This window comes from Centrocercus urophasianus, unplaced genomic scaffold (genome assembly GCF_019232065.1).
Source record: "Centrocercus urophasianus isolate 14NV4802_14NV808 unplaced genomic scaffold, USGS_Curo_1.0 seq_18, whole genome shotgun sequence".
Lineage (NCBI taxonomy): Eukaryota > Metazoa > Chordata > Aves > Galliformes > Phasianidae > Centrocercus > Centrocercus urophasianus.
In genome coordinates this window covers 20,671,094-20,698,550 of record NW_024884733.1, presented here as the reverse complement: position 1 = coordinate 20,698,550, position 27,457 = coordinate 20,671,094, and the positions used below count along the sequence as shown (strand labels likewise).

At 42.2% G+C, this 27,457-nt stretch overlaps 1 protein-coding gene across 9 annotated transcripts in view; it reads right to left on the bottom strand.

Moving 5' to 3' along the window:
* MAST2 (microtubule associated serine/threonine kinase 2) overlaps window positions 1–27,457 on the bottom strand; it is a 142,719-nt gene that overhangs the window by 56,419 nt on the left and 58,843 nt on the right. For 6 of the 9 annotated variants that reach the window (XM_042819367.1, XM_042819371.1, XM_042819372.1 and 3 more), the window contains one exon: window positions 25,458–25,664. The exons of the other annotated variants lie outside the window; for them this stretch is intronic. In XM_042819367.1, coding sequence (XP_042675301.1) covers window positions 25,458–25,664 — 207 coding nt within the window. The remainder of the gene's footprint in view (window positions 1–25,457; window positions 25,665–27,457) is intronic. 9 annotated transcript variants of the gene reach the window in all.

Below are 27,457 nucleotides of genomic sequence, written 5' to 3'. Positions count from 1 at the left end.
CAGGGCCAAAAGGTACTTTGTCAGCAATACACGTTTTAATGTGCTAGAAGCAGCACAAACATGCCTACTGAATGCCCAATGAATTTTCAATGCCTACTGAAAAGCATGCAAGGTGAGCTTCAACAGCCCTCTGCCCAATTTAGCTCTAAAGGTGATGGAAGTAATCATAATGGGCAAGTGAAACATTCTCATTTCACCCAGTCCTGAACAAAGCCTACTGGATATTTAACTCCCTTGCTGTTCATCCATTTTCCTGTGGCATATAGGAATACATACAGTGCATATGCAACACACACTTAGGTTGCCCAGCAGAGCTCCACGGTGGCTCCAGGGCTGACATCTTTAGGGGAAATTCTTTACCCAGAGAATTGTAAGGCACTGGAACAGGCTGCCCAGAGAGGTTGTAGATGCCCCGTCCTTGGAGGTGTTCAAGGCCAGGTTGGATGGGGCCCTGGGCAGCCTGGTTTAGCATTAAACGTGGAGGTTGGTGGCCCTGCATGTGGCAGGGGGTCGGAGATTCATGACCCTTGAGGTCCCTTCCAACCCTGGCCATTCTGTGATTCTGTGACCTGCCCCCATCCCACCTGGAGCAGCCCCGATAAATGCGCTCAGTCTGCCAAAACCACAATTTAATGCAGAACTGCTTTGCTGTCACAGGATACAGTATATCTGACTGTTATTATTTGTAAGACCTCTTACTGTTATTCTGTAGGAAACTGGAGAACTCGAAGCAGAAAAAAGCACAAGGGAACTGCCAACCATAATAAACAGTAATAAAGTTGAAGCGCCATTAACTGCTATTCAGGCTCTTTAGTGTACTTAAAGCATTCCTCAAAATTGTCCAACTGATTCCATACAATCTTCATTTACATTCATGTATTATTCAACAACACTCCATCCAAAAACTGATTGCCATTGTGTACATCATACAGACAAACGAACGACCTGATGTTAAGAGGCTTAAAATCTCAGTTTATGGATTTTTTTAAAATGTGTTCAGTCAGTCTATTCCAGTAACTGTTGAAAAAAACCAGAATACTCAATTCCAACATTAGTAGCAGATAATCACTATGTTTACATCACGATGAAAATCTCTCACAACACCAAAGTGCTGAGTGTTCTAATGTAACGTAGATGACTACATGAGAAATAAAAAAAACCTTGAGCATTCTAATGTAAATTACCATGTAAAAACTGCAGATCTTGCTCAATACAGAACACTAGTGTCATGAGAAAAGAGAGCTCCGTCCCCCGTGGCTGCATCCTTTTGCTAAGAGGAGTCACTAAAACACTCATCATCACAGCCCAGAGCATCCTCTGGAAAGTTGGTGTATTTAAATCACAGCATAATGGGGAATAAGAGCTGTCTCAAGCTCAGAGCTATTTAACTGATGGCTGCATCTGCCAGACTGGACCAGGTTTTACAAACCCATTTTCTCTGCCATCGCTGCAGAGAGGACGACTCAAAAGAGAGAGGGTTAAGCTGGAGAGCAAAGCACAGCTGAGACCCATTAAAACAGGTCAGGTTTGCACCAATGCACCCAGGGGAGGAACGGTTTTTGAGCTGCCCAAGTTAGGAATAAAGAATATTCTTTTTATACCCCCAAAATCTGGTAACTTTCCATTTCGCTGGATCTCTCACCAGGGAAGGAGGAACATCACTGGAGCCCATTCAGCCATTTACACGATCCGCATGTGCTGGCAATAAGGCAAAGCTCAGACATAAAGGCTAAGAACAAAACTTCCAATTTCTTGAATTCATATTATATGATGGGAAAAATACACGCACACAGCCACAAATGCACTCTCGATTGGTTGAAGAGAGCTCTCTGGATAGATACATGGATAGATATAACTTCTTAGAGAACTTGGAATCAACGAGAAATTACAGAAAAAGCAGCAATAAAGACCTCATAGTCACAAAAATGAAGAAAATAAAAAGGGAGAAGTGGAGCTGTAGGTGCCCCTGTTCCTTGCAGGGGAGTTGGACCAGATGGTCTTCAAGGGTCCCTTCCAACTCAAACCATCCTGTAATTCTATGAAGAGCTAACGTGCAGCCTCCAGTTGGGCAGCTAACCTCAGGAATCCATCACGACAGCATTTAAGCACCTTCTAAAGAAGAACAGCTGAATATTAAAGAAGTAAAGCTAGCTTTAACCAGGAATTTGTGCCAAAGAAATTTGAGCAAGTCAATTTAAGTGCTGGCACAGTTCACATGAAGACAAAATGCTTTCCTGGAAGATGCACTTCAGCCAGACAGACGGGGCTCAGCACGGGGCTACATGGCCAATAATGAGGAGATCATATTATTGAACTCTTACACTACATCATTGCTCATTACTGTTCATGAATTCTGCAAGAAACTCTCTAAAAACAATCCAATCTGCATAAAAACCAGGAATAGAAGGAGAGAGTAGAAAGGGAAAAGGTTAACTATACAACTCAGAGTACACTGACAAGAAAAAAATTATAGTTCTGAACCAGTCCAGAGAGACTCTGAGCACTACTACGTGCTTGTAAGCCAAAGCTTTCCGACTTTCATTGCATGCAAGGTCCCCGACCCTCCTCTCCTCACAGTTTGGTGTGGGACTCATTAAGGCTTTTCCCAGATCCCACTCCATAACTTGGAAAGAGCCAACCCCTGCTGCATGCCCTGCAGGGCCACTGCCAAACTCCAGGAACCTGCAAGCCCAGGGGAGCATGAGAGCTGCCTGATTTTATTCAGAACAAGCACAGCAAGACGGGAGTTTGCTTGGAGAGAGGTGAAACAATGCCTCTGCCATCACCACGGAAATGGTGGCTCTACTGTTTGTGAGTTGAGATCTCTCCCCACAGTAAAAATAACATTTGTTATGTGCAGTGGAGCGTTCCAAGATGTGTTCTTGAAACTGAACACTGCAGGACATCAGACGTGGGTCTGGTAACTGGACACTAGTTTTGGACCCGCTGCAATGCGCTCGGCAGCCAGCAGCAACCTCGTGCAGCAGTGCCAAGCAGGATGTGTGGTACCTGGGAGCTGTGTGCAGCCCCAGCACACCTTGTCCCCAGCCAACAAGCCTCCACCAGAAGGCAATTTGGGACTGATCTCCAGTAACATCACTGCAGTGCTGGTCATGAGGAACGAACAATGAGGTATTTTGTCAAAAAGATAACGCGCTTCTCTAGAAAACACTCTCAGGGCAGAAGGTGTTGCGTATGCAAATAAACAATATATACAGAAAAAAAATCATAGCTTTAATCACATTTGTTACTAATCATTGTTTATGATCCCTTTTAATGATTTAGGAACAACTTCTCAGAAAGAGCAGTGATGCAGTGGCACAGCTGCCCAGGGAGGTGGTGGGGTCCCCATCCCTGGAGGTGTCCAAAGGATGTGGAGATGTGGCACTGAGGGACGTGGGCAGGGGGCACAGTGGGGTGGGCTGGGGTTGGAATGGGTGAACTTAGGTCTTCTCCAACCTTAATGATTCTATGAGCACTTAACTAAATTTAACTAGATTTTCCTCTGATGTTACAGGAGTTTAGTTTCAGTTGATTTGATTTACAAAGACTTCTTTATGAGAAACAGAGATTTTGGAAATGAAAATAAGTATTTAAAATTTTTATTCACAATGACAGAAAATTTACAAAATCTGAAATCTGCATGTCAATGAATGCACCAGCTGCACAGCAATGTTAACTAGATGTGGAAGTTATTGTCTTAATTATAGTAATTCAAGGATGGAAGCAATTTTGTAAGCTTTAGCACTACCAACAACAGGAATAATTAGTTCTCTAAAATAGATAACAATAAGTAAGCATCTGCTACAATGAATTATTTTTTCTACATTCAGAATGGTTTAAAATTTTTTCATCCTAGAATAACTTGAAAAAAAAACACATTATTATTCATGGTGGAGGTCTGGTTTGCAGATTCCTACAATAACCACTTATCTTCTCTTAAGGAAAAAGCATTATACTCATTGAATATATGAAGGATGGAAGTACGGAGCCATCTTTAGATACCACAGAACCTCCATCATGACAGACTCAGCAAGGGGGCTGAAACTAGATGATCACTGCGGTCCTTTTCAACCCAAGCCGTTTTATGATTCTATGATTCCCTCCTCCCTGTGTCACCTACAAGCTATTGCAGCCATCTGCACAACCCAGCTTTGGGGTGGATCCCTTCCTGCTCACCTGTGTGGCAAGGAGCATGGAGATAAAAGAGAGGGCTTCTACCAACTGTAAGGTGTGGGCTGCACTTCAGTATAGATATCCAGGGAGAACATGGACAGTAAATGTGTAGAACATCTGCCGGGATGGTATGTTTCAGCCTGCTAGCAAACACAGAAGCTGAAGGGAACAAGGTGCCAAGCAATGCATGCGTGAAGTTGGATGTAGACTGGTTCTTTTGTTTAAAGAAAACTAACATCTAAGTATTAATGTACAAAAGTAATTTTGTTTCATCTCAAACAAGCTATTTGTTAGATAAACCCTTCTAGTTCTTCATTTATAGCTCAAATTTAAGAAATGATATAACCTCATGTTAAGAAATTGTGAAGAAATGACTGAAATTGCCAGTTAGTGTCTAATTTATGTTTAATTTGCCTAATATGTGTGGTTGCTGTACACCTGCCTGCATCGTGCTGTGTAGTCCAGGCCTTCTGCATTATTAACAACAGAGGAACACAGGAGCTACTGCAAAGCCAAACAAAATGAAATGTCACAACAAATTACCATGACTGGCACAGCCATTCCCAACTAAATCAAACCACTCTATTCTGAAACATTCCTCCCTCACAAGCATGTTTCAAAGCTATATTCATCCTTATATGATGAGAAAAAAAAAATCTCTGATTACAGAAAAGAGATGACAGAATGAAAACAGGCAGTATTTAATGGGAGAAAACGTACACGGATCTCCTCAAGCATTACTATCTCCCTCTTCAGTTGTGTTATGCATTATGCTGCCTTGAAGTTACAGCACAAAGTGTGAAAGGACAATTTAACGAAAACTAAACATAACTACATACTTTCATTTCCCGTTTCCACCAACTCTATTATTAAATGCTTCACCTAGCATGACTGCTTTTTCAATGGGTGTCTCAGTAGTCACAGAAGACAGATTATCACACTTCTTTTGCTTGCGAAAATCTGAGCAAACAAATTCAAGAACAAAATGACAAAGTGCATTTATAGTGTTTGAAAGCTTTTTTTTTTTACCCCATAAATATAAGGATATAGAGGCACGTAATAAAACAAACCCATTCTAAACACGGTCTCCAAAGATGCATCCTGAAAACAAATATGTGAGCCAAAATGAAAAGAAACCATTATTCACAATTCCAAAGTCAGAGATTTAATAGCAATCTTCTGCACCAGGATATGAGCAGTCCTGTTGCTACACAGCGCTTAACATGAACAGTTCTCTTTGTTTCAGAGCATTTTCTTCATTTAAGCATCAAAAGATGTTTGAAATTAACTCTGTATCAGTTAATTGTAGTTTCAAACTGCATAGTGACAATAAATCACATATCTAACTTAAAAACTGTTCCAATAGTACATTATTCTGGAAATAATCTCCATACCAGTGTCTCAGTGGCCTTTTCTATACAGAACACAGATTTACACACAGCAGTATGGTTGTGCTCTGCAGATGTAAAAACAGGCAGAGGGGTGCACTGAAACTGGAACCAAGAATGTTTGTTGTTGTGTTTGTTTGTTTGTTTTTTTAACCATTTTCTGCCTAGCCACAGAAAGAAGAAAAATAGAAGTGATTAAATCAAAAGGAAGTAGAAATAGAAGATGGAAGAGAAAATAACTGAGAAATATTCAGATAAAAAGGAGAAAAGTAGCACCTCTCTGCAGGCCTCTCCTGCTACTGAGCAGCTGGAAGAGTAGAGACGAAACAGCAGAGTTCATGCAACCCTAGTCAAGCTGCAGAATTTAATACAGAAGCAATACACATAGCTTGATAAGATTGGCATATTCTGTGTCTTCAAAACCAAAAGCAGCTTTTAAGACTCTTGGAATAAAGCTGGGAATTTGTTGCTGAACTGCTTATTATTCTAACTATACATCTACTGTAAAAGGTATTACTCTGCAGTCCTGGAAATAATAGCAAAAAATCAAAAATAGGTCAGGCTATGGAGTGGGAAAAACTATTCAGGGAACATCCAATAATTAGGTCTAAGTGTAGAATCAAAATACTTAAGAAATGTTTTCCTTCATGCTTAGAAAAAAACCACAACAATGTAGTTTCATGGTGAGGTGGTCAGTACAAAAAGCGTTCTGCACCTGGCTGAAGTTTTTGGCCTCCAGGTGCACGGTGATAGAAGATGACGTACCACACAATGTTCCTCACAGTTCTTCCAATGAAGTCTGTTTTTTATAGGAACATTTTGCCTGAAGGTGTTTTACAATTCCTAGTTCATGTCAGCATTCAATTGCCATTGAGGTAATGGGAATACCAAGCATCCTGGAGGGCATACTGCTTGGTTTGCGCCTTGTCCAGTCCCACAGAGGGCACACACGTGGGCCTGCAGAGAGGACCATCACTGCGCAGGTAAAAGTCCCTCACAACTGGAAGTACCCACAGTGTTTAAGTGCCAGCATATCAAGCTGATCTCGCATCGGCCCTTCCCTAGCACAGTCTGTTACCACCACAGACACAAGACTTGAGGAGCCAAGGGTGAGGCTCCCCACAACATTATGGTGACCCAGCCCCACCGAAACATCACTCTGCAGCGCTTAATCACCAGACACTACGACAGACACTCTGCATTTAAAATGCACTTGTCGGAGACAAACAGCAGTTGAAATAAGCAGATGCACAGACACGGGGAGGATTCCTAAACCCAAATGTGTCTACTTGAATTAACCACAAGCCCTGCACATCTCAGGCCAGGCGCGTGCCCGCATGCACTGTTCCTGTCGTGCTCTCAATCCTCAGAAGGCCCGACTGCCCACTGCCCCACTCACAGCATCCCCTCCCTTCTGAAACCAGACTCTTGCCCCAACAGCCATTTTTTATGTAAAATCATGTTACATTCAGCCATCTCTTCCCAAAGATCCCAGCAATTCATAAAATCATCGACAATCTGCATGTTGCTCAGTTTCCACTCCGCCAAAGTTCTGACTCGAAAAACTGGTTTGGCCTGGGCAATAGCCAGCTGGTTGAACAAGAGGGTTTCCACCTGAACAAATTGCTTCCCAGGCTCAAAACCTCAGCATTAACTCTATAGGACACTTTGGATTTTGGTCTGAAGAGAAGCAAGACCACAAAAGCATTCATAATAAATTTAAAATCTACCGTACACAGACAATCCCTGATCAACTAGAAATTACAAACAGTACAGGCAACGTTCCCTGAATCCTTGCCCTTATTCTGTATATTAGGAGGACCATCCTGCCATTCTTGGCACAGCAGCCTCTTCCATTGTAGTTAAGTAGTATAAATATCACATGTAGAGAACCCAGTGACAGCTCCCAGTACTCCTCCAGCACCACTCTCATCTCTCAGCTGTACAACAGGCGGGTTTCTCATCTAGCAGTGATGTGCTGGCACAGCTGCCCAGGGAGCCGGTGGGGTCACCGTCCATGGAAGAGTTCAAGAACCGTGGAGGTGTGGCACTGAAGGATGTGTCAGAGGGCATGGTGGGATGGGATGCCATCAGACAAAGATTTTAGCAGTCTTTTCCAACCTTAACGATTCTGTGATTCTATAACAATACCCACTGCAGCTCACTCAACACAAAACACACAATTCTCATAATGAGCTTGTCAGAAGATGAGGTAGGAACTTCTTTTTCCCCCCAACAGTCAGTGCTTTTGTCCCAAGGTTGAATTCCTAGCAGAAGTAATTGAAATGAAATTTCCTCTCCAATTAGGGGTGTCAGTTGGAGACCGTTTATTATGCTGTGCTAAGTGAAAATTGGATCTAAGCATTATCAAAAGCATCAAATTTCCAGATCTTTCTCATCCTTCTCAACGGAGTGAAAACATTTCTTACTTTTCCCATTTAAGCAAGGAAATGTGCGGCGTGACAGCTGTCACTTTAAAGTTAATTATAGCACAAACACACATCTTTAAGTTTAGCTTTACGTTATCACAAAAGTATTCTGCTTTGTCTTCTTCCTCAGGGACAACATACATATAGGAGGCAGCATCCTCCTGACACACACAGCCTTGAATGTCTATCTGGATGAATCAGCATAAGAAGACACTGCGTGCAGCTCCCCATCTCACACAACCCTGTTGCAGCAGTTACAGCTGCCAGGAGCACACCAAGAAAGCACCCATGATGTGCTCCGAGCACCCAACTATTCCCAATCACTGCTTCATACCCAGCAAAAGGTGGTTTCTTCTGTTTTTGTGGATATTTAAGTGGGAAAGAACATCTAGTTAGTTATCAAGGAAGTGATTATAGGAAATATTTATAACGATTTATGTAGAATCACTGACCTATAGAGGTGGCTTGCTACTTTTCACACTCGCATGGTAGTTCATCCCAATGGTTTTGACAGTTATGGAACTAATGCATCACAAATTGCCTTTCACCAAAAAGAAGAGGAAGGAAATTTAGAGCACCAGTGGCTGGTGCTAATCCTGGAGACTGAAGCAGTACATCCTTCCTAGCAGAACCCCACCTCTGTGGTCCCCCTGGAGTTATCTTTCTCAATGTACAAACAAATCTTCCCTGCCTAAACTGCATCAAAAAAACTCATTAAACAAAGTCAACTTCCTAAAATCCATACAAAATACTCAAAATTCCTAAAAGTCACAGCCTGTTCCTCCACACAGGGCTAAACATTGCTAGAACAAAAATGAGGTAACAGTAGAAAACATCACTCTAAGCCAATCTCTGAAAACCAACACATGGCCACTTGCACAACGACACACTGCTGTTACTGCACAGCACAACTTAGAGCATATCCAAGAGAAGTCATGCCCAAAGCACAAGAGACAAAAGATTGAAAAACAAAGACATTTAATTTAAATATGTCAAAATCATGCTTAATCTCTGCACAGCTCAAATCCAACAGGCAATGTCTGATTGCAGCAGTACAACAATACTGCTCCGCGTGAGCTTTGTACCAAGAAATTCCCTTATTTATTCCGCAGCTTAGAATTATAAATATTTATACAGAACCAGTTAGACAGGTAAATCTGATCTACGTTTATGTCACCCCTCCCATGACAATCTCCTCAGCGTTGCTCTTGACTTCTCCTATCCTTCCGGGAATACGCTCAAGAAGAAATGGCCCCATCCCTGACCAGAGGAGCAGATGGCTCACTTTCCCACTGCCATTAGTGGTGCCGAGAAGCCCCCAGCTGCACCAGACAGCTCATTTCAGCATAATGCATCGCAGAGGAAGAGCTGCCCTGCACAACATCCTAATGCAGAGAGGCCATACGGGAGCAGAGCCCTGTAGGATGTTTACCAGGGATCAGTCGCCGTTGTTATAGAGATGTATGTCACAGCACAGTGCTCAGAATGCCGCCAGTGGCCCAGAATTCAGAGCACACAACGCACCAGTAGTGCAATGAGACTGTATGCAAAAGTTTTCCGTATGGTCACGGGAAAACTTTGTCAAATATTTCATACAGCAAAATAATCTCTGCCACCAACAGTTTCAACTCCATATAATAAATTTATATTGCAATAACAACTTCTAAAAAGTAATAAACGTACTAAAAAGTACCACACATTACACTTTGAAAGGGAAGCAATGAAAACAGATGTTACCCAGTTAACAATATGATACTTTATTCAAAGTGCAGATGTGTCATGATGCTGGGAATGCTGGCACCCAAGGATGCCCTGGTGCTGCTGCCGCAAGGACCAAGACGTGCAATGGCTTATCCCACAGCCAGCTACTGCTAGGAGTAGTAGTGTGCTCGTGTGTCCTTGGGACCAATGCCCCAACATGAATCCCAGCACAACATGATGTCAGATGAACCAACTCATTTATTACGACGCACATCACAACAATCCAACCTGACTGCCCATCTCCCCCTGCCCCGAGCCGGGCAGGCTGCCAGCAGACATGGCAGAAGGTGATATTCCCAGCAAACTGTCACATGTGCTCAAATATTTTATTTCCAGGGTTGATTGAAGACTGTGGCTTCGGTGCTGTGCGAAATAGGATTTCCACTGCCCGGCTTGATGCAGCTGCTCTCTGCTAGGGCGTCTCATATAGCTGTTTGATCACTTTCAAATGTCCAATATTCATTTATCTGGTTAAATCAATGAAAAGTACTCTCTTTTCCATTAAGATGTGCAGCAGGTTTACAGATCTATTTCTTTCTTTCTTTTCTTCAAATACTAGCAAATAAATGGAATTGTAAATTTCAAGCGGAAATTTTCTAACAAAGTAATTGTATCAGAAAGCTTGTTAGCATTCCCAAAATTGTGTCAGTTCTTGACGACCAATTTCAAAATTCATAATGGCACATCGACAAGGCTCTCCAAGATAAACAAACCTCATGCTTGTTGTGCAAAAGCACTACAGACACCTATTCTGCATGGAAGTCCATGACTGTTGAACCTGCACAAAGAAGTCGACCTTTTTGCATGCAGAACACAGTTCAGAACAGAGTGAGCTTTACAAAATTCAAGTTCTGCAAACAGGAGGAATAAGGCTGCTCCAGTTGCAGTGGTCCCACAGAGGCGATGTTCCTACGGACATCACCCACATCAACCCAGCTTGGCATGGAAGCCACATCCTACCTGCCTCATCCTTTGCAAACAGGCACAGGACAGTAATTTACCTCCCTTTCCTCTCCAGAGTCAAGCTCAAGAAACGTATACGGAAATAATGAGCTTCAGCTCTTACACTTCTGTTCGTCCTTCACATTCCTACTGACACCCCTCCGTGAGTTTAAAGGCAGACCCACCAACAACTGAAAACTCAAGGAGCTTTTTCTTCTCAAAAAAATAAAAAGACAATAAGGCTTGTGTTTGTTAATAAAGCTTCTAATGCAACTCTTTGTGACCAAAATCTAAATTTTATTTTTTTAAAGCAAAATCTTTCTTTGTTCCCAGTAAAATTTCTAAAGGTCACTGTTAGCACAGAAGCAAACTGATAAAATTCAAACTGCAAAAACAGAATCAGGAAACAGAGTAACCCCTCTCCCCTCATTCAATATGTTTCTATGTCCTAAAATAGATTAATTTCATTTTTGACAGCTCATGAACAAAATTCATCCCAAAATCAAGTCAAAGCTTATATTCCAAATCTTACATAGATTTTAACTCTAACAGCCTATCAACCAATGAGAAATTATGATGCTCATGGCAGCTGTTTACTCATAAACCTATATCTATTGTGTTGGTCAGGATTAGCACCTACCTCACTCACCAAGCCCATTCCTGCACTAAGTTTTTGGGCTATGTGCATTAAGCTCCACAGAACACCTGATGAGTAATAATTACGTCGCTATTTCCCAGTCTTGAAGGGGTACCACTGTACTGCATCAGAGCTATTAGTGCACACAATTCAATGGGATTTTATCAAAATCCAAAGAGTAACGTGTGACTAAGAGCACTCATCCTATTTACTACTACAGCAACATTTTAACATCTCCAAGAAAAAAAAATAAAAACTAGCAAGGATGATTTAAAATTCAAGGTGATGCATATCGCTAAGAAAATCATGAACTATACGTCAAAACATTTCCAAGCCCTGCCCAGTGCTGCCTATATCATCATAATACTGTTTTGCTACTTTGAATACTGAGGCAGCTTGTTCTCAGTAAGGCATCAATCCATCATTTTGTAGAAACAAACCCACGTCACATTCACATACTATGAGAAGCGAGGAACGATGCATTTAAATAAATATCTATAAAAGGAACAAACCGTGGATCTGAACGGTATGATTTTTACAACGAATACAGCTACAAATCACGAAGAAATCACGCCCAACATACATGATTTAATCTGTTCATAAAGGAAGAAAGCAAGCCTAAACAGCATTAAAACAAGAAGCTTGGAAAAACATCGTAAGAATTACTTGCAAAATCCTTAGATTACCTTTTGGATCGTCTCAACATGCTGGTAGCAGGCAGAGAGAAATTGGACAGCACAGTCCAAAAGGAGTCAGACATGATCTTTAAAAGCTTTCATTGCTGGGAAAATACAGCACAATCAAGCTACTAGCAATAAATAAGGAACTAAATAATACCAGTGACAGAGCCAATGCAAATTCCCTGTAGACCTCGCAAGCTGTTCCATTAATGCGAGACAGGCAGGCAGGCGTGCATGCTGCTGCTCCCACCGCCTCCATCCCTGCCTGCCGCTCTCTACCTTAGGAGGCAGTGCAAAATGAGATATTTATTCCCTTCCCATCGTGTACACTTTAGAACCGGAGCTGCTTGTATACACAACAAACATTATTTATATACATCTCTGCCTGTTCCTCCAATTGCAATCAAAACATTTTCAAGCAAAGCCACGAGCGGGGATCTACTGGTAATGCTGAATAACATGCTGCTTCCAGGCTGTGGCTGCACACACAGCACCACTCACTGCTGGCTTCGGGGTTTTATTTTGAAATGGAGGCCCTCCTGCTTTGTGGCAAGGAGAGGGGCTTTTTGCTTATTTTTTTAATTAACCTTCCATCTTCAAATGAACCCTATGTTCTGTGTTTACATGCCCCAAGTGGATTTTAAATAAATAAAAAATAAATAAATAAGAAGTAAGCCACCCACCCATGCACACGTCAGGCAACAGCAAGCACAACTCCCGGTGCCACCAAACAGCTCCGCCAGCTGAATTTCAACTGCAAGGAGAGGAGAGCCATGAGTGATGCACATCAGAGGTTTCCCACACACACTCCTGCACAGCAGCCACGTTGTCCTGCACAGCAGGTTCACGTTGTCCCCTTTGTGCTCCTTGCCACGTTTTTGCTTTTTCCAGGGGCTACACGAAACCTCACTGTAGCTGCTGCGCTTTTTGTTTGTTTTTTAATTTCAATGCACAATCTTTTTTCTTTCTGTTGTGGCTTTTTTAAGCACTTCTGCCAATAGGAAGGCTAATGACATTCTCATATTTCAGCCTTCTTGAGTGGCTTTTTATCACAGAAATGAGGAAGATGACAATCAACAGCTGGCACTGCCTTCCGTGCACAATGCACCCCTTAAAAACACATGGAAACGGCTGGGAGGAAGGAATCCCAGTAGGCTCTCATTAACTTCCCACAGAATTGCATGAAAGAATTAAACGACCTTTCTAACTAACGCATAAAAATGCATGGTTTTTAATACAAACATATATCAAAACTCACACCAGCAGATTCAGCAAAGCATCTCCTTCCATCTGAGCTTCAGAACACATAATGCAACTTTGCATGCTGTGGAAAGCAGAGCTATGTCCAACATGGCCACCCCTTCCAGCCTGTTTTAGACACTTGCATCAAAAGGATCTCCATCACCTTTTACTTTGATTTCATTTAGAGTGTCACCAGGTAAAGCTCTGCCCCTATCTATTGCTGATCAGAAAGCAGCAGCACAATAATTTACGGATCATAGAATCATTAAGGTGGGAAAAGACCTCTAAGATCACATAACCCAACCTCAGCCCACCCCCCCATGCCCACTGACCAAGTCCCTCAGAGCCACATCCCTACGTGTCTCAAACATCCGTGACCCCACCACTCCCTGGGCAGCCCATGCAAGTGCATCACCACTCCAAGAAATAACATATACCAGTCAGGTCTAGAAACCAAAGAACAGCATCACAGCATTACACTCAGGGTACCACACGACCTTCCAACTCCAACAGACTTGTTTTCAAAAAGGTTTACAAGCAGTCAGATTCACACCATCAGCTGAAATGTGAATTGAAATTTCCAAGCAGTAATGAAGACAAAAAGCTCTTTATTAACCAACAAAGTAGACCTGACAGAAAAAAGAAATTCCAGAACACTTACAGACAGCAAATAACCTAAAACCAGCTAAACCCCCCTAAATTCATATTTATTACATCTTTTTCTCCAAAAAGTGACTGGAAAAACAGCAACTGGAGACATACCACACAACGTTTTTACATTCCCTACAGAAAAGGCATATAAAGGAGAAGCCATTTTAGGAGAATATTCTCCGTGAACACCAATGGCAGCATCGATCAGCTGAAACTCTGCTCCACTCTCAGTGTTCAGGGAGCACCCAGGGCCCCCAACTGGGCAGGGGAAGCAGCAACAGTGATGCTCTCTGCATGGTTCTGCAGAGCCCACGAATTGCAACAAACACTTTGGAAATTACATAGCATGGTTTGCAAAGAGAAGGAATTTCTTTAACACTTCTCCTCCCTGCTTTTCACAACCTGTGTTCCACGTACCAATAAAAAACCTCACCTTGCAAATTGGCATCAGCGAAGTGTGCATTTTGGGACAGTTCCCAAGTGGTTAATGAAGAGAGGGTCAGAGTAGACTGAAAAATACAGGTAAGCAGTGATGAGTGCTATGAGATGCAGCATTCTTACTAGAATAGCAAAACACACTGAAACTATCAAAAATACGCCCTATCCTAAAGTATTACAGTCTCAACATTTGAAGAATGCACTCTAGTAATAAAAAAGTTAAAAGTGTAAGCATTTGCTAATAACAAATGAAATCCTTCCAAATGACTATACTCTTGTCTCTGTATGATAAGCAAAACATTTTGCAGAAGTCTAGAGACTTCTCACTGGTTCAAAATCACAGCTTTCTGCATGCCAACAAAAATACCACAAACACAAACATGTTACCAGATGAGCTTTCTACTTCATTAAACTCATAAATGAGATAATATGTCTCTGTGAATTCCCAAACATGAGCTATTCCCAGCCTGAAGAAACAGCCTTCCTTATGGAACACTCCCACTTGCCGTTCAGGGTGTTTATTTTCCATTCATCTCCTTCACCCAATTCACACCCAAATTATCCTCAGGAAAGACCAGAGGTTCAGCAGCTCCTGCAATGCTGCAGTGCTTCCCTGCTGATCACATCTGTCACATCCAGGGCCCTCCTGACATGGAATCCATTGGATATCACACATCAAAGACTTCCCCAGTTTCTCACCTTTCCCATTACCTGGGTAGGACACAAATTAAGCCTGATATTACATGGGATTACAATTAGGCAAACAGTCCATGTGAAACCCATTGCTCCCTGGGCTTCTTTCATAGCAGCCACATTTCTGACTTACAGATCTTAAGTTCACATAGAATAAGACCATCTTAAATAACAACTGTCCTTGTAAAAGTAAGCTGAACTTACCAAGGAGATCATTGATGTCATGTTAAAAAGAGAATCGCAGAAGTCAAACCTCTTGTAGAGATTTTAGGTGAACTATTCATCAGGCAATGGTTCCCACAGTGTTTTTTCGCTGAATTTTTGAAGTATTTCGAATGGAATGAAACTTGAAGTACCCAAAATTTCAAGTGGAAGTAACTTGAGTCATGCAATAAAGGAAAATGGTGTAACAGAAACCAGTTGCAATACTACTTGGGAAAACCTACCTAATTATTCAATCACTTGAACAGTTACATTGTGTTGAGTGTCACAAAAACAAGTGGTAGTCTCACAGTTGACATTTTTGAATAGCTGTATACCTCAAATGCACAAATTAGGCACTAGAAATATCTAAAAATTAAAACTGTTTTACTAGCAAAAGCTGGATTGTTTGGAGGCATCAAAAACAAAAGATACACTGTTCAACTTTATTTGAAACTTCAAATGGCATATTTAGCAAGAGAAGAAAAGCACTGCAACTAATATTAATTAACAGAAGTAAAACTGATGAAGATCTGAAGAGATCGCCCCTGTGTATTGCTATGGTGTTGCCAAAACCTTGCAATATGTAATAACTCCAGTTTTGAGTTTGAACTTTAAACTTCAGTGTGAAGAAAGGAAAGAAGTTCTTCTTACATACCTCTAAAATATAAAAATCTGGAAAGAAAAAAAAAAAAAATAAAACAACCGTTCTTTTAAAAAGAAAAAAAAAGAAATACAGGGAAGACGTGTGCTGATCTATTTGGAGCATCATTATTATTTGAACAGCGACCCACCGAGTGCCGAGCAGGCTGCCACCTCGAGCCATGTAAGCAGCAGTCGGACAGAGGACACGAAGTCGGATACATCTTTAGGGCCCACGTCTCTATTGTTACTTGCTAGCTCACACGAGCTCCTCTTTCTTCATTTTTTGGCAGAAATCAGCCGAGCTCCATGCACCCCAACTACGACCAATACAGAACCAAAGACCTGCGCCCTGATTTCAAGCCCCAGCTCCATACAGGAGGACTCCAAAGGACCTGCGCTGCTCAAAATTAAACCAACCAGGTTTCCTGGGCTGAAGAATAACCAAACTGTTCTCTGGTGTGCATTTCCCATGCAGATAACAGCCTCAATTAGTTTAGATAATGATTCAAAGGATCAGAAACGTTTGCTGAGCTGCAGCAGAATTAGCTACAAGGCATTGTATGCTCATACACCAGAATAAAAGCTGCCAGCTTCTCATGTAACTTTAATCTGCGCTGTTACTGAACTAACTGGGGTTGTCATCATAGCAATAGCCTGAAATGCTAGCTAATGCATTTCAGTGTCCCAGCACAGCAGCAGCCCTGCTAAAGCACCGTTAAAGATTGATAACAAAGACTTTTTACCAAAACACAAACTTAATTGTGCCCCAAATTCTACAAATGTTTATTCAGATTCTCTCTTTGGATTCCTATTAACTAAAATACCACTTTCTAATTTGCTCAAATTCCTTACTCCAGTCACAAACTGCACTAGCAAGATATTGGCTATTGCAATAAAACATTCATTTAATGCGATTTCCAGCTCAGCAAATTGATGAGTGGGCTCAAATGCCATGGAAAGGTCAATTAGTCTCTTTAAATGTGTTACTAGAACTAGCATTCTTTTCCTAGGCTGTTTTCTTCATGTATGATTCAAATGTCAGTTATCTTATTTAATCAAATGCGCCCTCAACATGCAATTCAAATGCCATAAGAAACGAGGAGCCACTTGGAAAATAAAAATACTGAGCATTAGTTTTGAAAACTTCATTTTTAGACAGAAACCTCCTCTTGTTTTATCCAAAATGTTCTTGAAGACACCTGGTGACCACTGAGCGCCTCAATTCTGTTCTGACCTCCAAACCCTCTTGCAAAGATTTTCCCCCCTCTCTGCCAGCGAAAACTCAGTCAGAAGAAAACACAAATTGAGCTTCCTGTTGCCACCGTGGCATTTTATCATCCTAATCATGAATAATTTATCATGATGCACTTAAAAGATGTGCTTAAAACATTTATTTCTAACCTGTAAGACTCTGTTACTGAATTAACTGTGCAACCATATTTGCAAACAGGAATCACAGAATCATTAAGGTTGGAAAAGACCTCTAAGATCATCAAGCCCAACCAAACCCATCACGCTGTACGCTGGCATCTTCACGTCAGCCCCTCCTCTAAGCAGCTCAGCACCAACATCTCTGCCTGTTCTCTGCAGAGCTCCTCCAGCACTGATTCCCTGCCCGATGGGGTCTTGTATATCTGCCCTTGACAGATGCTGCCATAAACCATTCCAAAAAGACCTCAGCAGAGCAGATTTGTAAAGCAGGTGTTTGCTACCCTCTACTTTATGGGGAAACTACAGTACAGAATTGAAAGGACAAATTAAGAGAAAATGCAGCAACAAAGGTACTTTGTGCTGTGTAGGGATGGAGGGGTGAAGAACTTACCAGTGGTTGGTTAGAACCAGAGACAACACAACCTGGGTAAGTGAAAGAAGCAAATGGTAAGGATGGGGAAACAACATAGATAAGTGGGTGAATCAGACAGATTTTGTTACTCAAGACCACAGCCATCGGCTTCCAATATCAAATAGGGCTCCCATCACTTACACAAGAGCCCAACGTGTAACATCCCCCGCAGCACCGTATCAAATCCCAGAATCATTAAGGTTGGAAAAGACCACTAAGATCATCCAGTCCAACCACCAAAGCATCACCCACAAGCCATGCCCACAAAGGACAAAGACCAACACTGCACGGCTGGCAGCCAGCCTGAAGGAGAGCTGCTCCTTTGGGCCGCACATCACTCAGAGGCAAATCAAGCCTGAACTCCCAACGCAGTGCTACCACCTGATTTGTTTCTGGGTACAGATCCACCTATCTGTTGTTCAGTGCCAGCACTTCCACCCCGCAGCTCATTTCCTCGCTGCTTGTTTAACACACTGAGGCTCAAAGGGTAAGGATACTGTAAAGCCCTTGCATTTACCACGGCTTTTCTGAAACAAAAGGCTTATTTTGTAGGATGTTGGCTAGGAAGAGTTATTCTGGGAGCAAGGGGAATGCTAATGCAGCGAACAGACTAAGAGGATGAATTTTACATTTTCAAGCATAAATTCTTAATGAAGTTAGAGCATGGGATAAGAATAGACTTTACAAAATAAGCCATGGTGCAGATGATACATGAGAAATCAAAACCATGCGAGGGAACATCATGAGTACTGGTGTAGGAAAAAAAGAAAGGATGAAAAGTTCACCCAGTTCTAAGGCAGAACTGCATCCTAATTTGGCCATGAATTTTTAACAGAAATCGGTCCCTATTTTAGTTATTCCTTTGGAATAATATCTATCTTCACAGCAAAAGCTTAGCTTTAATCTCAAAGTCTGGGAAAGCAGTGATAACATATCATCTACCAGCAGGCAAACAAACTACTCGAGGTCGCGAGCCTCTGAGAAATGCACAATGTGCAAGGCAGATGAACACAAGAACAAGCATGGAACACTGATTTCTGTATAATTACAGATCAATACATCTCTATAAGCTGGTTTACAGTAACTCTGGGGAACCCACAAAGGTGATATATTAGTAAAGCAACATTTCTTAAAATTTACACAATATTTAGAACCTCACTTGATACATATTTATTTATATAGGTATGTAAAAATAAAAGTAAATAGGGCCATACGTGTCAGAAGTTTGAAACACTGAGACAGATTTAATAACTTACAATAAATTTGTCCAGGGTTAATTCCTCGCTTGGAAATGAAGTGCAGAATAGACAGATATGGAACTCAATGACTTCTGCAGCCTCCAATGAAAACCTCATTTCAAAATACTGCAAACAGTATTTAAAATTTTGCAATTCTAGATTTTATTATACTGTATTGTAGCACATTACAAAATGGCATAAACAAATGATACAATTAGTAAAAATACAACACAAGTATATAAAAGCACTGCTCAGACTTTTAAAATAAATATAGCCCCCCACCCTTCACCAACCAACCTTTAAAATATCTCAGATCTAAGGAAAAAAGAAAATATAGCTAAAGAAGTATCTCCATCTCACATTTCCTTACTTGTTCCCCGGGCTCTGACCAGCAAAGCAAGCACTGTGCAGACCTGGTAGACAAAAAAAAAAACAAACACCTTCTGGACTTTTGATACAAACGTGGGCTTCTGTGCTACGTATAAAAATGAAACTAGAAATAAACCCAAGTAATATTTTCAGCTCTTCAAACACTGTTACACAACTACTGATCACACCCGTAAAGGAGCACCACCTGCTTGCCCACAGAAGGCACTTTCCGCTGAGCAAACATGACTTGCGAAACGATAAAGCGAAGTCCTTCCAGCAGCGGTCACTTACAGCAGCAGTACGCACACAGTGGACGGCGGCGTCCTGCGGCGCAGCCCGCAGCTGCCCTTACTCCTAAGCAGGAGGGAGAAGTTGCAGAAGCGACAGGTCCCGGTGCTGTGCTCCATGGCGGTGCCAGGAGGCTGCGCGCGGACCGAGGCTGCAGGCTGGGACACGTCCCCAGGGCAGCTCCTCCATGCCAAGGGTGCAGCTGCAACCAACTCCATTTTGTCCAAACTAATCGCGAGTTGTCTGCGAGCGAAATGCTGACACTTGCGACTTAAAGGAATGCTTCCACTAAACGTTTGTGGTGATTCATGTGGAAAACTAGGTGGTTTTCTAAAAGAACCCAAGTACTGCTTCCATAACTTCTTTCTCTTCCTTTTTTTAAAATGCAAACAAATCCCTATTCCAACCCAGAGAGGTAGCACTGCTCCGATGCCCTTCTGACCACGGGTCGGTGACATCCCTGCCCCACGGACGAGGCTCCAAAGCAAGGTGAGGGCAGGGCAAGAAGGAACACGAAGCACATGGAGCTTTTTCACCACTGCAAAGATTATGGTTCGAAGATTTTATTTTAGGACATTAATAATTCATACTGACAGTGTAATGTAAACTAGGCTAGAAGATTGCACTCTCAAGTACCACACCAGGGATTGAATGACAGAAGAATAAACACTGGCCAAAGAAGCAAAATTTTAGGAGATATGGGGAGATGGGACTGCAGGAGAATCTGGCAGACAACGATAAACATATTTTAGATGGAAAAAAAAAACACCGACAGGAGAAAGGAGAGACTGAAAAAAGAATACAGAATCACAGACTCATTAAGGTTGGAACAGACTTCCAAGATCACCCAGTCCAATCCCACTCCACCATGCTTGCTGACCACATTCCTCAGTGACACATCTCCATGGTTCTGGAGCACCTCCAGGTGACCCTACCACCTCCCTGGGCAGCTGTGTCACTGCATCACTGCTCCTTCTGAGAAGAAATCCTGCGCAAATGCGAGCAGCTGTGTCATGCAATCACTGCTCCTGCCTGATTCAGGTCTGTTATCTTGGCACTGGGTGCTGGGAATTAGTACTCCTCTGTTAGCACTGCGAGCCTGTTTGCACACTCAAAGGTTTCCAAGACAAAGCCAGAAGTAGTGCCTGGTCACCTCATAGCACAGTCACAAACAACAGGTACGAATCACTCAGCTTATCAGTGAAATTCACTCTAGCTCGCCAAGGCAGAGGGACGTGCTCCCCTCCCAGAGCTTCTGGCCTCACAGACCTGCAGCTGGTGCTTCCTCAGTGGTTGCGGAAGGCAGCCTGCAGCAAGGAATTCACACCTCCTGCTCCAAGCCTGGGCTTTAACGCTTCCACTGCTGCAGCCCCAGGGGGGACGTGGGGACTTGAGCATTTACAGTGCCTCTGCATGAAAAAATTATGCAGCCCAACATGGAAAAAACTGCATAATGCTGCCCCTGAGGATGGTAAGGTCAAGTGAGCACCTCCTGCATGGACACCCACAACACAACCCCCAGGGTGCAAGAGGAGAGAGCAACCGTGTGTGGTTAAATGACAGGGCAGAAAATCCACGGGTTTCACTGGGGCACTCACAGCCTGTATCTCAGGCCCTACAGCTTTACCAAGTTGCTGATGCTGTTACCAACATCACCGTGCAGCGTGTGACAACCTGCCAGAATCACCAGTTTCCCAGTTCAGCTCTCGGCTGCACACTGGTGTAAGCCAACAAGGCTATGGAGCTGCTGGCAAGGTACATGAACTCCTTCAATACAAGGCACAAGACTCCCCAAAGTCGCCATCTCCTGCTTGCAGCCTCAGTTTCCATCTGCTACTTCCAAGAATAACAATTGGTACAAAAGAAAATACATTTTAAAAGTTTATTTATTAAAAATAAACAAACTCTGGGAAACTCATTCATTAAAAGTGAGGTGTGCATTACAGTCCAGCTGCAAAAAGATGATAAACTCAGAATTCACCATTTCATATAAGGCATCATGACACAGCCACAGAGTTGTTCCATTACTTGTTACTGAGTTCTCATCTACACCGTTTCCTTACGCTGTTATGCAGTAAATGCTGTCCCATTATTTAGCACAGTTAGGAAAACAGAACCTGCACCAAATCAAGCACTAATCCAGGAAGGTGTCACCTGTTGCCAAACCAGAACAATTCCCAAATGTCATTGCAGCTGAACACAGCCCTTTTCATTAATGCTCAGACATTTGTCAAATAGGACACTAACTAAAACAAACTTACCAAGAAGCTGTATCAGTGACTTTAAGTAGAGAAAGGAAACTTATCACCAATTCTTGACACACCTTGAGGTATTTCAAAACAAAAACATTAAGAATCTCATCAAATTTGAATTCTGAAATGTTTTTCACCCTACCTAGAAAAACAGAACTTCCGTTTGCAGGTGCTGCCCTGTTGTTGTAAAGCGCCTGTACTCCTCAAACCAACAGCTTCCTGTGACTGTTGTAGAAATTCTGTTTTTCTAAGAAACTCTGTGATAATGAAATTATAGCAATGAGGGTCTTTAGTTACTCAACCTCACCAAGAGGCACAGAGACATTTTAAAGAAGAGAGACATCCAGTCCCAAGGTGTCTCAGCAAGGTGGGAGCAGCTGAGCTGAGGGCTCGCTGTGCTACATGCGACCCTCAGACCTGGCTGTGCCCTCAGCCCTGCGACAGCCTACACAGGAAAGGCTTTACATCAAGGCAGGCTCAGAAATGAAGTGTTCTGGAGCAAAGTTAGGTTTCCTGTTTTGCTTCACGTGTTACAGCAAGGATCTGAGATGGTGACCACATCTTGCATAGGCTACAAACAAAAATCTTTAAAACTATTCCTCAGAGTTATAAAAAATCAATAGCTATTATCAATAAACTTTAGAAAGGCTAAAATGCCTCAACAAAACATAATAAGGTTAAAATGTCTCAATGAAAAGAAGAGCAATCTCAATTATGTAGCTCTGTAAGAACATGTCCCACAGTTGGCATGAGCTCACGAAGTCAAAATAGCCCAAGAAAGCATCCCTGGAGTAATACAGTGGAATCCGACTCTTCCCTTGATAAAGGATAATGAAATTCCCACTGAGATTCCACCTCACCTGCAGAGCCAAGACGCAGAACCAGGGCACCACAGCCCAACGAGGCCCTTTCTGGAAGTACTGAAAGTAACTTATCTCTTGCTGAGGAATTTACAGGGTGCAGTGCTCCTCAGAACAGAGGGAAGCGCGTGCTGCTTGAGTCTCAAGGCTCCTCACCTCCAGGAACAATTAAATTCACTGCATCTTGAAAGCAACTCAGTATCAAGAACTGCAGTAAATCCACCTTTAGATTGAACTAAAGGACTACAGTGAGTGCACAAAGACTCACCAACTCATAAAGAAGACAAGCTGAGAAACACGGTTAACTAGACTTCCTGGCTACCCCTAAATGAGCACAAGGCAGAATGCAAACACGAGGCCCACAGTTTCAGTTCAGTTTTGGACACCATTCCCTTTTCTTCCTGAAGACACATGATCTGAATTCCAACCCACGACTGCCTCAACAATAGCAGTCTTACTTCATCTACTATCTATTTATTTGTATTGTAATCATGCCACTTTCACATCCTTTACTCTTTAAAAGCTTTACATTATTTTCAGTTGTCCAAAGGCTATGCGTATCAAGTACTTCTGTTCTCAGCTGCATTGATTCTTCCTGAAGCCAGGAAGCCACTTCCATGCTAACTGACATGCTAAATGAACTAACAATTGTTCATTTGTCCACGTAGAAACATCAAAGGTGCCACACAAAGAGGGGAAAACTATACGGCTACTTGCAAATGCAGTATGATGGTAAAAAATAAGAACATTTAACATGAAGCCATACAACTTTCAGTTACATTTTCCACTAGTTCCCAGTATTATTTGCACAGAGATGGAAATGAGCCACTGCCTGGCTAACCTGGGGGTGTTAAGCTGTGCAGATCAATGACAGCAATAACTTGCCAGGATGAACCTTTGCTCCAAGCAAGCAGCAATGGCTATCACAGGCACTGTAACCAAGTAAACAGAACTACAACAAACAAAGGCAGGATAAAGCTGGATCAAGAGCTGCACAGGTGAAAGCAACAAGGACAAAAATAAAAAGTTATTATAGAAGACCTAAGCTCTTACACAGAGCCATGTCTCTGTGAATCATCAACCACTCATCATTTAAAGAGCAGATGGCTGGAAGGTCCCCATATGTGAAAAATATTACCAACAAGAAGAGACCATAGTAACAGTGAAATATAACTTGATACTGTGATTTTTCTATGAATTATTCTTAATGATAACATTGATCCATGCCAGAAGCCTGAAGAGTAGAGCACTTGGAGGAAAAAGAGCAGTAAGCACCAAAAAGGCTTTAGGAATCAATAAATAATCATTATATATCCTCACAGAAGGAGCAGTTCCCGACCTATTTTAATAATCTAATTTAATTACTTATTACCAGACTGTTAATTAGCCTCAATTCTAAACAGCATTCAGCCACCTTTAAGCACCCTTACGAAGGAACTGCCAACAGCTTTTATGTAACAAGAATTCATTCCCAATCATATTGGTGACAATGACATTAAACCAATAAGAGAACTCTTCCATCACTGCTTCCAGAACAGCATGGAGAGCTGCTCCCATTCTGTAACAGCAGCAGGGTGGGCAGCCACCTCTCCTCATGGCAGTGCACAACGAGCCAAGAACAGACATGAACAACGTCTCTATCCTTTGCTGACAGCCCCACTTTCACTCAACAGATGCAATATACATTTCTCTCCATTAGAGGGACAGATGCTTAAAATAGCTGAACTTCACATTTTCTTGTTACTCCTCCCAGAGCCAGCCAGCAGGAGTATTCTCCCTCTGAAATAACAGGCTAGGTTTAGAGGCTATTGCATTACCACCTGATGAGCAGCTGAAATTTGACCAGCTACCTCCACAGCGCAGTATGTGAGCTTCAAAACCAGCTCTCTGCTGGCTCAAGTTTTAAGCAGGTACCACTTAGCTCCAATTTCATAATTGCACACACAAAGATCTCTAGATCATGTTAGCCTTTGTCTGGGGCAATCCCACTAGGTATCATTAGTAAGGGAGTCAGAGGTTTCCACTGGGGTCTTGCACGTCCTGTAACAGCACAGTATAGAGCAAGAGCTAATCCCGAATGTGAAACACGTCAGCCAAGCTCCCAAGCACCTCAATATAAACTGAATTGTTTTGGCTTTTCTTTTTTTTTCCCCAGTTTGCAAACTCCTTACCCATATTTAAATTTACTGACACAGCAGGATTCATTTCACTCATTATCCTCTTCAGACATTGTATTGCAGATAGACCTCAGAGTGCTGACTTCTCATAGAAGCTAACAAGGATTTACAGTGAACAGAACAGAGTGCAGTAGGTTAGCACAGACCCATGTCTCCAGGCAGGGCTTCTTAAGGGCCACACTCCAGGCTGCTGCATTTTGAGGTTGCTTTTCTTGACATCAGTGATACCTGTGGGTGTTCCTCTGCTGTTTCACACAAGCTGAAGAGGCACATGTAAGGCAGCAAAAGGTACACTCAGGAAATTGCGTGCACACTCAGGCAGACAGGGCTCCATTCATTTTATCTTCTGGCCTTAAACTACAAATTAATTAAAAAATGTGTAGAAATGCAACGTAAACCTATACACTACAAGGCTGAAAGCATCACACATCACCAGGCTCTGCCCTTCTGTTAGGTTTTATTTTCTCAAACAAAAAAGCTGTTAAGTTCATAAGTGGTTACAGCAACACCAAACGGTTAGAAATTCCTAGTTGATACCTCTCCTTACCTCCACTGAAATGGATGGCTGTAGCATGGGCTAGATGGATTGCTCTGGGCTTGTGAGTTCAGGTAAAATACAAGAGGAGAAGTGACAAGTGCACAGTCAGCACTAAATGGGAATTTAAGGTGCTGCAGACCTGGAGCAGACGTAGGAGAGAACGTGTGCTGATGAACATCACTTCCTCGGCAGTGGGAGTACAAAGGAGAGGAGATTCTGACAAGGTGCCACGGTAGAAAAGAAAATAAATCAGGGTCAATACCACATCTTCTGTTTACCACATCAATAAAAAGGAAGAGAAAAAATAAGACTTTTCAAAACACATGTTCTATCTTCTGTCTATCAGTATAATAAACTCAGTGGTCAAAGTCAGCCAATTGTCATCCAAACCAAAATGTACTTGTCAGTCAATACATAGTATCTAATCCATATTTTTTTTCCACTACGAAAATCTTCTGATCTGGAATTACCCAAATCCTGTTTTTGAGTGACTCCCAGGTTTTCTGGATCACACACCGCTGTCCATTCTGTTAACGTCAAATTTTAGCTGGGAACAATCGACCAAGATGGCAATGGCACCAGTGACAGACATGGGCCATTTGCAGCACAGCCTTCGCAGGCTGCAATCTGGGAGCCGTGGTTCTACAGCACAGCTATGGCAACGATAGAAACAGTCAACAGTGAAGACATGAATTACACAAACCATTACCTTGAGGACATTTAGCACTGACAATGTTTTAAAACAGCTAGTTAAGCCTGAGAGCAGCACTGCAAAATGAGTTTATTCTAACTGAGCAGTGGAGAAACTGAGGCACAGAGAGGTTACGTGACTCGTTCATAGCACAGCCACAGCAGCATTAGGATTGCAGCTAAGAAGGCCGATCCCCAGCTCTGTGCCCAGTTCTGCAAACTGTACTGCAAACTGAACTGTTACACCGTGCCCAGAGTTAGCAGCCAACAAGTATTCCTGTAAGCAGAGAGCACAGAACATTTCACTAAGTAGCTGCTTTTCAGGAAGCTGCAAACAGACTTCTGCATCAACATGAAAAAGCTTTAAGACCTACTTTATTGAACTACACACGATGAGATGTCCTTCACTGGAAATAAAGGAAAAGTTACCTTACAAATATTGATATTACAAAGAAATCCTGGTTAACCAAAAAAAGTATTGTGAAATACACTTAAATGATGAGAGCCTTCTGCCCAGATTCCCATGAAGTGACAAGATAACATGTTTTGAACTTTCAGTTATCTGAAAAAAGGCAACAATATACTGCATTTGTTCCTGTGTTGAATCCTTACACAGTGAACATATCGGCTGTAAGTTCGGGACAGGATGGCTGTCACCTGGTGTTAGGGCAGTGTGGAAAGGCCGCTCAGCTGAACCCCTCATGGGGGTGACTGACAACAATGAAACTAAGTGCTTTAGTCTGGGAAATTTATACAACTTGCTACCTTACTTCTAACCTGTTTTCTTTCATAAGCAGCGATACAACCGCTCTTAACTTTTCAGTGTAGGGAATCCAAATGGAACCTTCAGTTTAACCCAAAAATAAATCATCACTGGTTGGAATATGTGGGGTTTTTTTTTTTGCACATAACTGCGTGTAACTACACACAATCAAGTAAAGTTACAAAAGAACTGTTATTAAACATTTAACATCTAAACAGTGGAATTCAGTGTTACGATTCACCTATGCTCATTACTAGAAAAATGCAAGTTCTCTACTACCTCCTCCTCAAAACCATGCAATCCTTTCTGCACAAGGGAGCACAGCACACAGAGTACCAGCCACAGCTGCTCTCTGCTATCACTGTACGTTTGGCCTTTTCCTTTTTAAAATGTGGGCAGTGCTGGGCAGCGCTCAGTGTGCTCCAGCGTTAGAACAAACCAGTGCTGCCATATGGTTACAACTATCACTGAGGGATGAAGAAAGTTTCTATTTGCTGTCCTTAGACATAACGCCTAGGAAGAAGGAAATCTGGGACGTGCTCCAGCTTTTGTTGGG